General features: G+C 42.6%; 1 protein-coding gene across 1 annotated transcript in view; it reads right to left on the bottom strand.

The window, feature by feature from the left end:
- The window catches only part of SLC1A2 (solute carrier family 1 member 2), a 172,318-nt gene that overhangs the window by 61,237 nt on the left and 96,518 nt on the right, over nt 1-14,563 (bottom strand). The window contains 5 exon segments of the mRNA XM_020963926.2: nt 693-818; nt 821-860; nt 4,337-4,587; nt 5,823-5,975; nt 12,232-12,371. Coding sequence (XP_020819585.1) covers nt 693-818; nt 821-860; nt 4,337-4,587; nt 5,823-5,975; nt 12,232-12,371 — 710 coding nt within the window.

Genomic DNA, 14,563 nt, shown 5'->3' on the forward strand with positions numbered 1-14,563 from the left:
GGGAGTTCAAATCCTGCCTCAGATACTTTGCAGCTTTGTGACCCTGGGAGAGTCTCAACCTCTCTGTGCCTCACTGATCTCATCTATAAAATGGGGCTAATAATAGTACTTCAGGTTCTTGTGAAGATCAAATAAGGTAACATATGTCAAGTGTTTTACAAACCTTAAAGAATAAAATAAACAGTAGGAAGAGGTGGCAGAGGCAAATACTGGACCGGGAGTGATGGCTGGAGAGAGGCAGTAAGAAAATGAATAGCTCACATTAACATAGTGCTTTAAAGTTTACAAAGCCTTTTACACACATGATCTCATCGATCAAAAAGTACTTATGAAGGGTCTACCATGTGCCAGGAGCTGGGGATAGAAGGCAAAGAGCCTCATAAGAGCCCTGCAAGGTAAATATTTACTGTAATATTTACTATAATAAATATCATTATTAGGGCAAATGGTGATTTGCCTACATTCCCACAGCTAGGAAGTATCAGAGGCAGGATCTGACCCCAGTTTTCTTCTCTCTAAGTCTGATACATTATGGTCCACAGTCTCATCACTCTGTCTTCAGATCGAACCACATCCCTTTCCTCTTCCTGCTGAAAAAGTGAGTCAGTTTAACAAAACAGTAATCTCTACCCAAAGTAGGGTGGACAAGCAAAGAAAGAGCCACATAATAAAAGGAGGAAGGGGTTGCCTACCTAAGACATTCATCCCATCCTTGAACTCCAAGCCTTTCTTAATAATCAGCTGGGTTTCCTCGGGGGCCTCCATCTTCGTATCATTCAGCAGAGAGAGGATGGAGCTGGTTGCATTGACTTCTTCATTGGTTTAGGGGTGGCCATCACTTTCTTGGTCACTGTTTGGATCTGAGGGAGTGAGAAAGAAAATGACACTCATGAACCAATGTGAGGTTAATTTCACAAGTTTTATAAAGGAGCCTAAGGAACTCCCCTGCCCTCCCCACTCATCATAGCCTGGGAGAGGGATTAGGTTAGAACTTCTTAACGTTTTTTGTGTCATGGATCCCTGGCCATCTGAAGGAGCCTTTGGGTCCCTCTTTGGAAGAATGATTTTAAATGTCAAAAATGCATAGGATCACAAAGAAAAACAATTATACTGAAATACAGTTATCAAAATCTTTTAAAAAACAGATTTGTGGACCCTAGGTTAAGAACTCCTGGATTATATGGAGATCATGACCAGATGTTCACCATCTTTCTGTTCCCTTCACACACACACACACACACACACACACACACACACACACACACAACACACACACATAGAATACATACATGTACAACATACACATACATACACACACACTGTTATTATAGCTAACAGGGCTAGTCTGATCTCCTCCTTCTCCTGCAAACTAGACAAGATGAGATGGTAAGATACCCACCATTTTCTTAGCAGGAATTGGATTCATTGCTCACAGGCTTCTCAGTGAGCAGCTCCCAAATATCTTTCCTAAAATGTGGTGCCCAGCCCCGTGTCACTCCTAGAGTAACTCTCCTGTTAGTCTAGGACAGGGTCCTGTTATACTATAGGTATAATTTTATTTATATATGTGTGTGTGTGTGTGTGTGTGTGTGTGTGTGTGTAGTTGTCATCGTTGAGTCGTTTCAGTTACACCCGACTCTTCATCACCCCATTTGGGGTTTTCTTGGCAAAGATACTGGAGCGGTTTGCCATTTCCTTCTCCAGCTCATTTTATAGATGAAGAAATTGAGGCAAACAAGGTTGAGTGACTTGCCCAGGTCTCCCTCGGCTCTATCCACTGCACCACGTAGCCACCCATATATACTTTAAAGATGAGGAAACTGAAGCTGGTGGAGGTTATATGCCTTGTCCAAGGTCACAGAACTAGGGAAGAGGAGGGAACGAGCATTTATTTACAGCCTATTGTGTGCCAGGCACTGTGACAAACACTGCCAAAGTACTGTTATTAACTGCATTTTACAGTTGAGGAAACTGAGGCATACACAGAAGTGAAGTGATTTGCACAGGGTCACACACCTGCTAAGTGTCCGTGTGTGGATTTGAACTCAGGTCTTCCTAACTAGAGGTTCAGTGCGCTATCTACTGCACCACCTAGCTGTCAATGAGTAAGTGGCAGTGCTTACCTCAGAGTGATTATTATAACCGTCTCTTTAGAGAACTCTCTTGAGAAAATTCTGTAGTTTTAGGAATTTGTGATCAACAAGCATGTCCCCTTCTTGACATTAGGAACGAAAAGGAAAAGAAGTAAGAGAAGTGAGACTATCTTTAAAGTTAAGCTGAGAAACCAAATACGTACAAACCCAGAGTTTAGCACAGTGCCTGGCATACAGTAGGTGCTTAATAAATGTTTATTGGATTGGATTGGAGGTCATCTTGAGATGGGAGATTCCATTGCCCTAAAACAAGTCTTGTTTCTATAACTGAATTGGCTTTGGCCAGTCTCTCCTACCCGATGTCCTACATTTGCTGTCTCATCTCAGGGTCACTGAGATGAGACAGCAAATGTCTCAGCGTCCCTCCAGACACACCGCTGTGCCGAGAAGATGCACTCTGCCAGGATAATACTGCTTCATGGGTGCCCTTGCCACCCCCTTTCCAACCCATCCTGAGATGTTGGGGTCAGATTTAATTCAAGTTCCAAGGAATACAATAATTGCGAAGCATGGTCTGGAGATGCTCCTTCTCTGCAGGACAGTATAGGACTTGAGATCTTTTTTTAAATGGGAGTGAGTACTGGGAGCCTGAGCTCAGCTGGTCAGAATAGGGTCCTAATGATGCGAAGGTCCAAAGGGTCAGCCCCCTTGGAATGGTGGAACAGTCTTCTCTCACACTAGCCAGCCATTTTGCAAACACAGGCCACTGGTCAAAAGGGAGGCCGGGGCCCAACACAGTATTTATGTGAAAACAAAAACACCCTCCTCACTCTCCATCCCACACTGGAAAAAAAAAAAAACAAGTTAGAGTTTATGCCTGACCAAGAGTGGGTGACGAGTGTCTCCTTCATGCCTGTAGGATGTCCTAGAATTAGGATGTGAGTTAGCGTGAGGAGGAAGAGGACTTAGACATGTCCTTGTCTACCCCTTCCCCCGCCTCCACAACTGTCCACCCTGTCCAGCTTCCAGGAGCCACCATCCCAGGGCCCAGATAATCTGGGAAAGATCTAAGAATATCTCTGGCAAGCCAGGAGGACTTGGGAGAGTAAACCAAGCCATATGGCTGCCCACTAATTGCTTGGTTCTGAGTGGTTTTGCCCAGAAAGATAAAACTGCTTGGATAGAAGACTTGCTGGTATCCCTCCATGCTGTGGCTACCAACAAAGTGATAGGCACTTGAAGATCTCTAGTCTCAGATGACAGGGCTTCTGGGGGCATTGAATAATAAGGACCATAGAGCTGCAGCTGAGAGGGACCTCAGAGGGCATGTAGTCCAGCCCCCCATTTTACAGATGAGGAAACTCAAGCCTAGGGAGGTGAAGGTCACACACAGTAATCATAAAAGCTTGACAAGTGTTTTACTATTAGGTGATATTAGGTGATTTGAGCCTTATGGCAACCCTGTGAAATAGATACTTCAGGTGCTATCTCCATTTTACAGATAAGGAAATCCACGGTTAGGAAAGTAAAGTGCCTTGTTCCTGGTCACACAGCTAGTGAGTGTCAGGGGCAAGATTTGAATTCAGATCTTCCTCCAAGTCCAACATTATGTCCACTCTGTATTCTGCCTCTCACTGAAAGGGCATTGAAGGGAAAATGTGTCTTCAGCTGGTACACAGCCTGGAATAATCATGTCCTTTAGGAGAAAAGAGTGAGGAACTCATAGGGCAGTGATAGGTGGGTCAAGAAAAGTACAAGGAAAGAAGGAAGGGAGACAGAGAGACACAGAGAGACAGAGAGAAAGAGAGGGAGAGAGATATATGGGAAGAAGGGGTGAAAGGGAGAGAAAGGTGAGGGAGAAGGAGAATGGAAAAAGGCAGAAACAGAGAAATACACAGAGACAGAGAAATGGAGAGAGAGAGAGAGAGAGAGAGAGAGAGAGAGAGAGAGAGAGAGAGAGAGAGAGAGAGAGATACAGAGATGGGAAAACAGAGACAATCATAGAGAAAGAGAGCACAAAAAATAGAGACACAGAGAGAAAGACAGAGAAAGAGAGAATCAGATAGAGAGAGAGATACAGAGATAGGGAGCCAGAGACAATGAGAGACAAAGGGAGAGAGGGAGAGAGATTGAGATCACAACTCAGATCATCCCTTAGTTTTCCTTACCAGAATCCTAAAGACAAACTCTCTACACCTGCAAGAAGGTCAAATTCAGTGGGAAAAAGGAAGACTTTCAGTTACCTGCTGGAAACATGCTTGGACAAGGTTTTCAGGGAACAGATTTCGGATAAGGTCAAGGAAGGCGTCCAAGCTGGACACTTCATCATTCTTCTTCCCGGGTCCCAGCTGCTTCTTCAACTTAGGGTTCCCTGGGTGGATGGCTAAGACCAAAATGACTCCTAGGACAGCAGCAATGATGGTGGTAGACATGTAGTAGACCATGGCTCTTGTCCCCAGGCGGCCACTGGCTTTAGCATCCAAGCCGGACAGACCTAGAGATGAAAGAAGTAGAGCTGGGAAAACTATGACCTAACCCCTCCTAGCTATCTGTCCTTGACTACGACATTCAGCCCCAAAGAGTGGACATTCATCATCTGCAGATGAATCAAGGCTGGGAGGGAAAATGAATGCTTCAGATCATAGAGACAGAATCAAAAAAGATTCTGGCAGGCTCGAATAATGGCTTAAATCAAACAAGGTGAAATGCACTATAAAAAACTATCGAGTCCTTGACCTAGTGACCGAAAAATCAACCCTGTGTCTCATAAGCCATGTCTCCACCTTGGTGGGACTACATCTTTCTATGTGGCCTGGCAGCCATGTTTTGGAGATTTTCTTGGACTTTCAGATTTCTCCTTTAATTTTATGCTGCTTTGTTTCAGTTCTCATCTGTGCTGGCAATTTGGATTGGCTGTTCAGAGAACAGGGCTTTCAACTCGGTACGGTAAAAAGAATGCTGGCTTGGGGAGTCATGGACCTGGATTCAAATCCTGGCCCTGGTACTTTTACCTGTGTGACTTTGGACAAGTCGCACCAAGTGTCTGGGCTGTAGTTTCCTCATCTGTAAAGTGAGGGGGCTGTACTAAAAGTTGCCTGATGTCCCTTCCATCTCTAAATAATAATCATCAGGATTTATGTGTTGCTGTAAAGTTTGGAAAATGGCTCACAAATATTATCCCACTTGATCCTCACAATAACCCTGGGAGGTAATAATAATAACAGCCAACATTTATATAGCACCTACTATGTGCTAAGCACGTTACAGTTATTATCTCATTTGGTCCTGACAACAACCCTGGGAGGTAGGTGCTATTATTACCCCTTTTTATAGATGAGGAAACTGAGGCAGATAGAGGTTAAGTGACTCACCCAAGGTCACACAGCTAGTTAGTGTCAGAGGCTGAATTTGAACGTCGGTCTTCCTGACTCCAGGCCCAGCACTCTGTCCGCTGCACCATCTAAATCTCTGATCATATTAACTGTAATTGGGGGTAGGAGACATTGTTTTATTTCTCCAATGAGGCAACAGTCATCCAGATAGGGGAAATAACTTGCCTACCACCTACTCAGACCTGACCTCAGTTTCCCCAACAAGGATAGTCAATACAAGAGAAACAGTGTTTACTGACTGGTTGCTCCATTTGAATTAGATTCAAATCTTCAGTTTGTGGTGAGTGGGTGGGCCAGGACAAGAGCCCACGTGTCTCCCTCATCCTAGCCATCTCACCTGTGATTAAGCTGGAGATGATCAAAGGGAGAATGAGCATTTTTAACATCCTCATGAGGATGTCTCCCGGGAACGCTATTAACATGACGACATCGGGGTGGATGGGGGACGCCAGGCGAAGAAGACCTCCACATACAGCTCCCAAGATGACGCCTGTAAGGGAAAAGGAAAAAGAAATCAGCAAAGCCGTTGTCACCGAAGACCACACTGCAGAACATCCTGGTTCTCCTTCATCTCGGCTTCTCGTGATAGGAATGACGGCCTGTTACAAGCACAGCCCCCAGGAGGAAACCTGCATCATTAGTGCTCGTGGTCCTGAGGAAGCCAAATTCCCTTGCTTTAATCATTCTGGAAACCAGAACTGAGAGACTCACGCAGAGTGTATTAAACAAATATTTCTGGGATCGGTTATTTAGTCATAAAATCCCAGAGATTGGAGGTGGACAGACCCAGAGAGACAAATGTAGCTCTCGTCGACACCTCTGCCATCCACCTCAAATCAAAGAGAGGGAGATGGGAATACAAAAGGGATAGTATTTTGATTATTTCTCCAGAATTACTCCATCTTTTAACTGTGCATCAGTGCAGGCTTGGTAGAGCAAAGATTTGTAAAAGAACACTGTCTCTGGAGTTAGAGGACCCGAGTTTGAATCCCACCTCCAACACTTAAGAGCCATGAGTCCCTGGGTAATCCACTTCCCTCCCTGACCCTCAGTCTCCTCCTCTGTACAATGAGGAGATTGTACTGGATGATCTGAGGTCCTTCCCAGCTCTAACTCTCTGATCTTATGCCAATGATATTAACATATATTCTTTGAGTATTTTTAAATTTGCAAAGCATTATGCAAACACAATCTCACTTGAGGTCATATATACATACGTGTATGTGTATGCATGTATACATGTGCATGCATATATGTATGGATATATGTATACGCATATACATATGGAAGGAGAGAGAAAAAGAGACAGGGACGTGGGGAGAAAGAGAGAAGGAGGGAGAGAGAAAAAGAAATAAGGCAAGAAAGATAGGCAGGCAGGCAGAGACACATACCATGGTGGGGCAGTAGCTATGATTTCTTTGCTATAAGGAGCTTCTAACATGGACATGACCTCCAGTGATCAAAGCCAATCTCATTCAACAAGCATTTATTAAATGCTGACTGTATATAAGATACTATTCAAGGCACTGGAAACACAAGGCAAAATAGAGAATTGTTCCTTCACTCAAGGTTTACTTATAGTTAAAAGGGATCTCACATGTCATTTAGGCCTCATTTTCCAGATGAAGAAACTGAGGACTGGGGAGTTGAAGTCGCCTATACAAGGTGAAAAGGTTATATCAAAGGTGGGATTCAAACCCATGCCCTGTGACTCCAAAGTCGGGGTTTGACTTTCTACTGCGCTGCTTTCCTGACATTGTGGGATGGAGTGGGATATAACATGTAAAAAGATAATCATCTAGGTGATTATTTGAGGAAGGAGACAGAGCTCATAAGAAGGCAAGGCATTCTGTGAGTCCTGAAGCTGAGTCCTGAAGGAATCGAGGGGGGTCTCAGAGTCTCAGCGGACATGGATAGCCTGGACTGAGGCAGATCAGCAGCTGGCCTGGAATTTAGACTCTTAGAGAGCGCCTGGGGCACCCAGAAGGCCTATGACTTAGCCAGGGTCACACAGCCACCATGTGTCAGTGGCAGATTTGAACCCAGGTCCTGTCAATTTCAAAGCATGCCCCCTCTTTTCACTATGTCCTGTTCTTTCTCACCTTTTTACATATAACCAGATTTTTAGAGCTCCTGTTTTGTGAGTGGTAGGGTTGGGGAAAATGACTTTTGTTCATTAATTATTGTTAATTACTGTTGTTTTGCGGGGAGTGAACAGGTCAAAACAATTTGGAAATGCTGGTGGATTGTGAACCACAATCAGTTTGGACTGTTTCACACTGACAATGGCTTGTGAGTCTACGGTTAACTGCCCAAGACCACATCAGAAACCAGAGTGGTCTGGTTGCTCTAAATGGCTAAAAAGCCCCTGCAGCAGCCTCAAAGGGGGAGCTTCTAACACATTGGCTTCAGGAGCCAATCCCAAAGCATGCTGGCTTGGACCAGAATCTGAGAGGTAGAGGGAGAAGAGGCCTCTCCACATATTCCCTACTCTCTCCCCCAGGCCCTTTCTGTCTGAAAAATGGAAAATCCCACTTGTTCAGGGATGCAGAAAGTCCTCAGTGACCCATGGAAAACCACCCACGGTGACAAGTCCAATGTCATGTTCTGAGTGAACTCATCAGAGATCATTGAGTATCTGTTTCCTGAACTCCCAGCCAAGGCGGCCCAGAGTAGCTGAGCTCCAGGAGGGCCAAGAAACAGATGGGTGTGATGGGCAGAGCTTCTTAGGGGGGAAATGAACAGATGGAGAAGTTACACAAGGGCTCATTCTGGGGACCGCAGCCATCAGCCACCAGTGGGAGCTGATGCAAGGCCGATTGCCCCGACGCCCTCTATCCGTGCTGACTACAGAGGTCCCAGTTAATAGTCTCAATGGAAAAGAACCAATTTTCATACATCTAGAACTAGAAGGGACCTTAAAGACCATTTTACAAATGAGGAAACTGAGGCTGAGACAAAAAGTTGCTTGCTTATAGATCATGCAACCAGTAAATTATGGGATCACATTTAGACCTCAAAGGGAGCTCAGAGGCCGTTGAGTCCAAGCACCAATTTTACAGATGAGATAACTGAGGTCTGGGGAGGGTAAGCAATTTGTTCAAGGTTCCATAGGTGGAAGTCAGAAGAGGGAAGTGACCCTAAGTCCACTGATTCTGAAAGGCTGTATCCGATCTACTATACATACCATGATGATCAAGTGCTGTTAACACTTGACTTTCCCACTCTAATCACCTAGTTTCCACCTAGTTACCTGAAGACAGATAGACGCTTGTTCCAAAGGAACCCCTTCCTCACTGGGTTGGCCCCCATTTGCTTGCTAAGGTTCATATCCTGTTTGCAGAAGGCTAGATGAGACCTTGGGATCCCTCCCAGGGAACACCAATATCTTTTTAGCAGTGGGCTTCTGGTGACTGATTATGTCTTTGTTTCTCTCGGGTTTGCTGATGCATTTTTTCCCTGTAATTTGTGGAATGAGCCAAAAGAATTTCATCACAAGTAAATATATTTATATTTTCATAACTAGTTCTCTGCTATCTGAAAAGGAGGAAGCTGAAACTCAGCCCTCATGCTCTTGACTCCATAATTAGAAAAGAGATACCTTGACTGAAATTTTCCTTCAAAAGCTTAAAGTAATGTTTATTTTAACTAAGTAAAAGCCTTATTACACTACTGTAGTCATGAAAAGGTATTACCCTTGTTATACCTAGGCTTTGCTCCTTAATATCAGCAATATTCTCTATGGCCGCCAAGAAGACATACCTTGATCGTCAGTAAAAATGAACCCACAAACTATCAAGGTACATTGTGCCAGGCTCTTATCATGTATTTCACACATTAAGTCCTGTGAATATTATTTTGATTTGTTTTTTAAATTCAAGTCTTGGTTTTTCTTTTTCAGGGCTGCATAAATTTCACCGTGATCTTGTTTTAGCACTTTTAAGTAATGCTTCTATTAACGCAGTAAGTGAAAAGTCAATTGCAAAGGAATCTTTCTTAGCTAGATGAGCAAGTAGAGTACATTAGATTGTTAACTTAGGAATAGTCACACAATATCCTTCAAGTTAGAAGGGACCTGTCACTAACAGTGACTCTATGGTGAAAACATATGGATATCCATTGGTACTTCCATGAGTCAGTGATATCGAGGTGGGGATTTCCTCCAACAGGATAAATAGTGACCCTTTTCTAAAGGCTGCGAAGCCAATGAGACTCTTGACCACACCCTTCTAGGAAGCCTCCATGAGGCATCAGGGGCAGGGGAACCTGATATGCCGGAGAGCTGCCTTGAGTCTCTGGGCATTGCATAGATACCAGTGGAGTATATGGGACTGGCCATTGACTGCTCCTTATTCTTGTTTATGCAACTGGCCCAGTCATTCACCTCTTGGGTGACATCTCTTCTTACCTCTCTCTTGTGCAAATTCCTGGTGGGGAACGACATACTGGGGCCTGCTCCTGGCTGCCACGTACCTTCCACTGTCCTTTGGGTGACCCAAAATTTTAAAACATGTGCATAATATAACATGATTTCAGCACAGGAAATGCCACATATGGAGAATCAAAGAGATTTGGGGAAAATTTTTTTAAAAATAATGATACAAGATGAAGAAAAAATTACCATCACAGCAATAGACACACTACAAGCAGACAAAATATGCACATACACATACACATGCAAACACACGTACAAACCCCATAATAACAACAGCAAAACATGAAAAGAATTCACGGTAGAAAAAAATTAGAAGGGAAGGTGAAAACAGAAGAGATGCTCTTGTTTTTTGTTTTTTTTACTTTTAATGCACACTTTTAAAAAATTATAAAATGTCAACTAGGTGGGAGAACAAAATGGCTTCCATCTTAGGGGTGAGTAGACATATTTTGGGTCAAGTGAAGCCTTGTGCATCCCTGAAACCAGATCAAGTAGAAAATATCTTATTCCACTCATTGATACAGGCAGTCCCATTTCCTAGAGAGAATTTTGCAGCATAAACAGCATGGGACTTAAGAACAGTCAGGGACTTGCATTAATTCGTTTTGAGTCAATCTAACAAGAATGAATAAAAGGGCTACTCTATGCCAGTCATTGTTTCAGGGATAAAAATCAAAAAGCTAACATTTATATAGTACTTCTCATTCACCAGGAATTGTGCCCTCCCTGCAGAAAGGAAAACAAAAATGAATTTATACCTGACCCTCATCGGAATTTGCATTGCATTGGGCTCCTTAGAGCAAGGATCTACAACCTGGAGTCTGCGAACTTGTGAGGTTGTATGTATGTATGTATGCATGCATGCATGTATATAGGTATGCATGTATACACACATATATGTATATATGTATATCTATGTAACAATCATATTTAATTATTATATATCATATGGCCATCTATTATCCATTAATAGTTTATTAGAATATGTAATTGTATATAGTATTGTATTAGTATAAGATATTATGTAATATAATAATTAATATAGCATTATATAATTATGACTGTGTCATATATTATCATATATAATAATACAATGTTATATAGATATATAGTTACACACATAAATACACATATATGTGTATATATCATCCAGTTTACAGACTTTTCAGAATGTTTTTAAAATTATAAAATACAGAGGACTACAAAGGAAATTAATACTGAAATACAATTACCAATGTATATGTATATAAAATAGATAATATAGTAATAATACAATTATCAATACATATACATACAGTATATGTATATACTTATATTGGTAACTGTATTTTAATAATTAGTTTCCTTTGTAATCCTCTGTATTTTTTCTACATTTAAAAATATTATTCTGAGAAATCACTAAGCTTAACTAGACTCCACAAGGGGCCATAACACACAAAAAGTTTAAGAATCCCACCATCAGCATAATTCTCTTTACTGATGAGGAAATTGTGTCCCAGGGAAGTTAAGAAACCTCATCCAGTCACTTGGTTAGCAAGTGGCAGAGCTGGTATTTAAACCTCAGTCTTCTGAATAAATTATCTCATCTGTGAAATGAGTGCTATTGTTATCCCTTTCTTATGAATGGGGAAATTGAGGCTAAGGAGGTAAGTGGTTTGTCCAGGGTCACAATCTGAGATAGGATTCAAATTCAATTCTTCCTTTAGGCAGGTAGGTGACATAGTGGATAGAACTCTGGCCCCAGGTTCAAAACCAGCCTCAGACTCTTTCTAGCTGTGTGACTCTGGGCAAGTCACTTTACCTCTGTCTGCTTCAGTTTCTCCCTCTATAAAATGGGGATAATAATAGCACCTACCCCCACCCCAAGGTTTTTGTGAGACAAAATCAGGTTAATATTTGTGAAGTGCTTAACAAACCTTAAAGCACTGTACAAAATGCTAGCTATTATTATTACTGCTGACTCAAAAGTCCAGCACTGTATATACTATGCTACCTACTTGCCTATAGAATGGTGCCTAGCATGGAAAGCATTGAGCCTGGAATCAAGAGCACCTGAGTTCAAATCCTGCCTAAGACAATAGCTGTGTAACCCTGGGGCAAGTCACTTAATCACCATTCCTCAGTTTCCTCATCTGGAAAATGGGATCATAATAGCACCTGACTCATAGCTGTTGTTGTTGTTATCATCATCATCACCATCATCATTTGCATTTGGAAGGCTCATCCTTCTCTGGGCTAGTTATCCCCCTTCCTGTAATCAGTCCCCTTTCCTTTAAACCGATAAGAAGGAGGGATTATATCCAGGACATACCAGACACTGTCAAAGAAAGTAGAAGGTTCTTCCCCAGATTGTCCCATATTCTCAGGCACAAGTTTCTGCGTTTGGGTTCCTCTGAGCTCAGGTGACTCTCGTGCATCCGGACTTCCACTTGCTTGGGCATACTGTTGGCACTGTAAGAGATGTAGAGAATTTAGATTGTGGAGGTGTCCAGGGAGACCAGGAACGAAGACCAGCAGCTACAAAATGGAGGAAGAGGCTCTCTTTTTTGTTTCTCTCAACCAGATATAAGCAGGAGCCTGACCTTAGGTGCGAGGGCATCAACTGACCCATGGGACCCAGCTCACTTTTAATACTGCTATTCAAGATTTTTTTTTTAAATAAAATGAATGGTGCTCAATTTAAAATGGCTTCCACAGTATATGAGCATAAAGAAGAAAGGAAGGAAATGAACATTTATTAAGTGCCTACTATGTGCTAGGCACTTTGCAAATATTCTCATTTAACAATAATAATAACTAACATTTATATGACACTTAATATGTGCCAGGCACTGGGCTAAGCACTTTATAAATATCATTTCATGTGGTCCTCATAACAATTCTGGGAGGTAGGTATTATTATCCCCCATTTTATAGATGAGGAAACTGAGGCAGACAGGTTAAGTGATTTGTCTACAGTCACACAGCTAGTAAGTGTCTGAGGCAGGATGTGAACTCAGCTCTTCCCTCTCCAGGCCCAGAGCCCTGTCCAAAGTGCTAGCTGTCCCAACAACCACTTAGTTTAGGGCTAGGGATACAAAAACAAAAACTAGTTATCTCCTGCCCTTAAAGAGCTTACGCTCTCCTGGAGGAAAACATAGATAAATAAAAGCAAAATTTATGCAAAGCATTTCTGGAAAGCACTAACAGGTGGGTGGATCTTCAGGAAGGTCCTCTTAAGATGGCTCTACAGTTGAGCCTTGACTGGAGCTTGGGATTCCAAGAGGCCACAATGATGGGAGAGAATGTGCCTGGCATGGGGGACAGCTTTGCAAAGGTACAGAGGTGGGATTCTACAATTATAATAGCCAGAGTGGACACCTGGAAATGTATAGTGTTCACCTTGTAAATTTCTACTTTTGAGCCTCCCAGAGCAAAAAAGAAATACCATCCTGAAATGGGCAACTTTTCAAAAAGCAGCCCTCAGACTAACACTCCCAGTGACACTGGTCTCTTCTATATTCCTCCCACAAGACACTCGATCTCCAGCTGCCAGGCCTTTGCTCTGGCAGTCCCCCATGACTGGACTACTCTCCCTCCTCATCTCCACATCCTAGCTTTCTTCAAGTCCTAGCTAAAATCCCACCTTCTACAAGAAGTCTTTACCCATCCCCCTTAGTTCTAGGATCTTCACTCAACTAATCATCTACAATTCACCCAGTCTATAGCTTGTTTCTGAGGACCAGCAGGATAGAAGTTGGATAAAATGCTGAGACTAGAGTCAGGAAGACCTAAGTTCAAATCTAGCTTCAGACACTTCCTACCTATGTGACCTTGGGCAAGTCACTTAACCCTGTTTGTCTTAATTTCCTCAGTTTCCTCATTTGTCAAGTGAGCTGGAGAAGGAAATGGCAAACCAATCCAGTATCTTTGCCAAGAAAACCTCAAATGGGGTCACAAAGAGTGGAATATAACTGAAAAACGACTTAACAACAACAAATAGTGTGTTTGCATACTTCTTTGTACATAGTTATCTTCTCTCATCAAACTAGGAGCTACTGGAGGGTAGAGACTGTCCATTATGTTTTTTTCTGATATGCCCAGCACTTCTACAATGCCTGGAACACAGTAGGCACTTCACAGGTTTACTGACTGATTCCTTCAGCATGTTGCTGCCTTGTGAGACAGCTGCTCTGATAACGGAAAACTTTGAACAAGGCTATGATCTGCTCAAACTTTACCCTTTCTGTTGTATTATTTTAACAGCTGAGTCCATTGGGAAATCACAGCACGTTTCTTCTTTTTTTAACCCACGTCCTGTGACTCATTTATTTAACTGAAAGTTTGTTCGCAAGCAACACCCATTCTGCAAAACATCCTCTGGGGCTGGGAAGAGGAGGGGGCTGAGGGGAGGGAGTACAGGCTGCTGCTAAGTTTGAGACTATTCATGGCTGAGCTCAAAGATCCTGCTTTTTATTAGCACTCGATGCCTCCCCCTCTGCCAAGAGCCTCTAATACTAGGCTTATTAGATGCAGCGTCTGTTACAGATTTCCTGCCTTGAACACTCCAGCTCTCCCTCACTGGATGCTAATTTTCTCTCTCACTTCTTCAGTCTGGGAGGTGGCAAAAAAAAAAAAAGAAAAAAAGTGTTTCCCAGGGGAAT

This window comes from Phascolarctos cinereus, unplaced genomic scaffold (assembly GCF_003287225.1).
Source record: "Phascolarctos cinereus isolate Bilbo 61053 unplaced genomic scaffold, phaCin_HiC Scaffold_9;HRSCAF=440, whole genome shotgun sequence".
NCBI classification, from domain to species: domain Eukaryota; kingdom Metazoa; phylum Chordata; class Mammalia; order Diprotodontia; family Phascolarctidae; genus Phascolarctos; species Phascolarctos cinereus.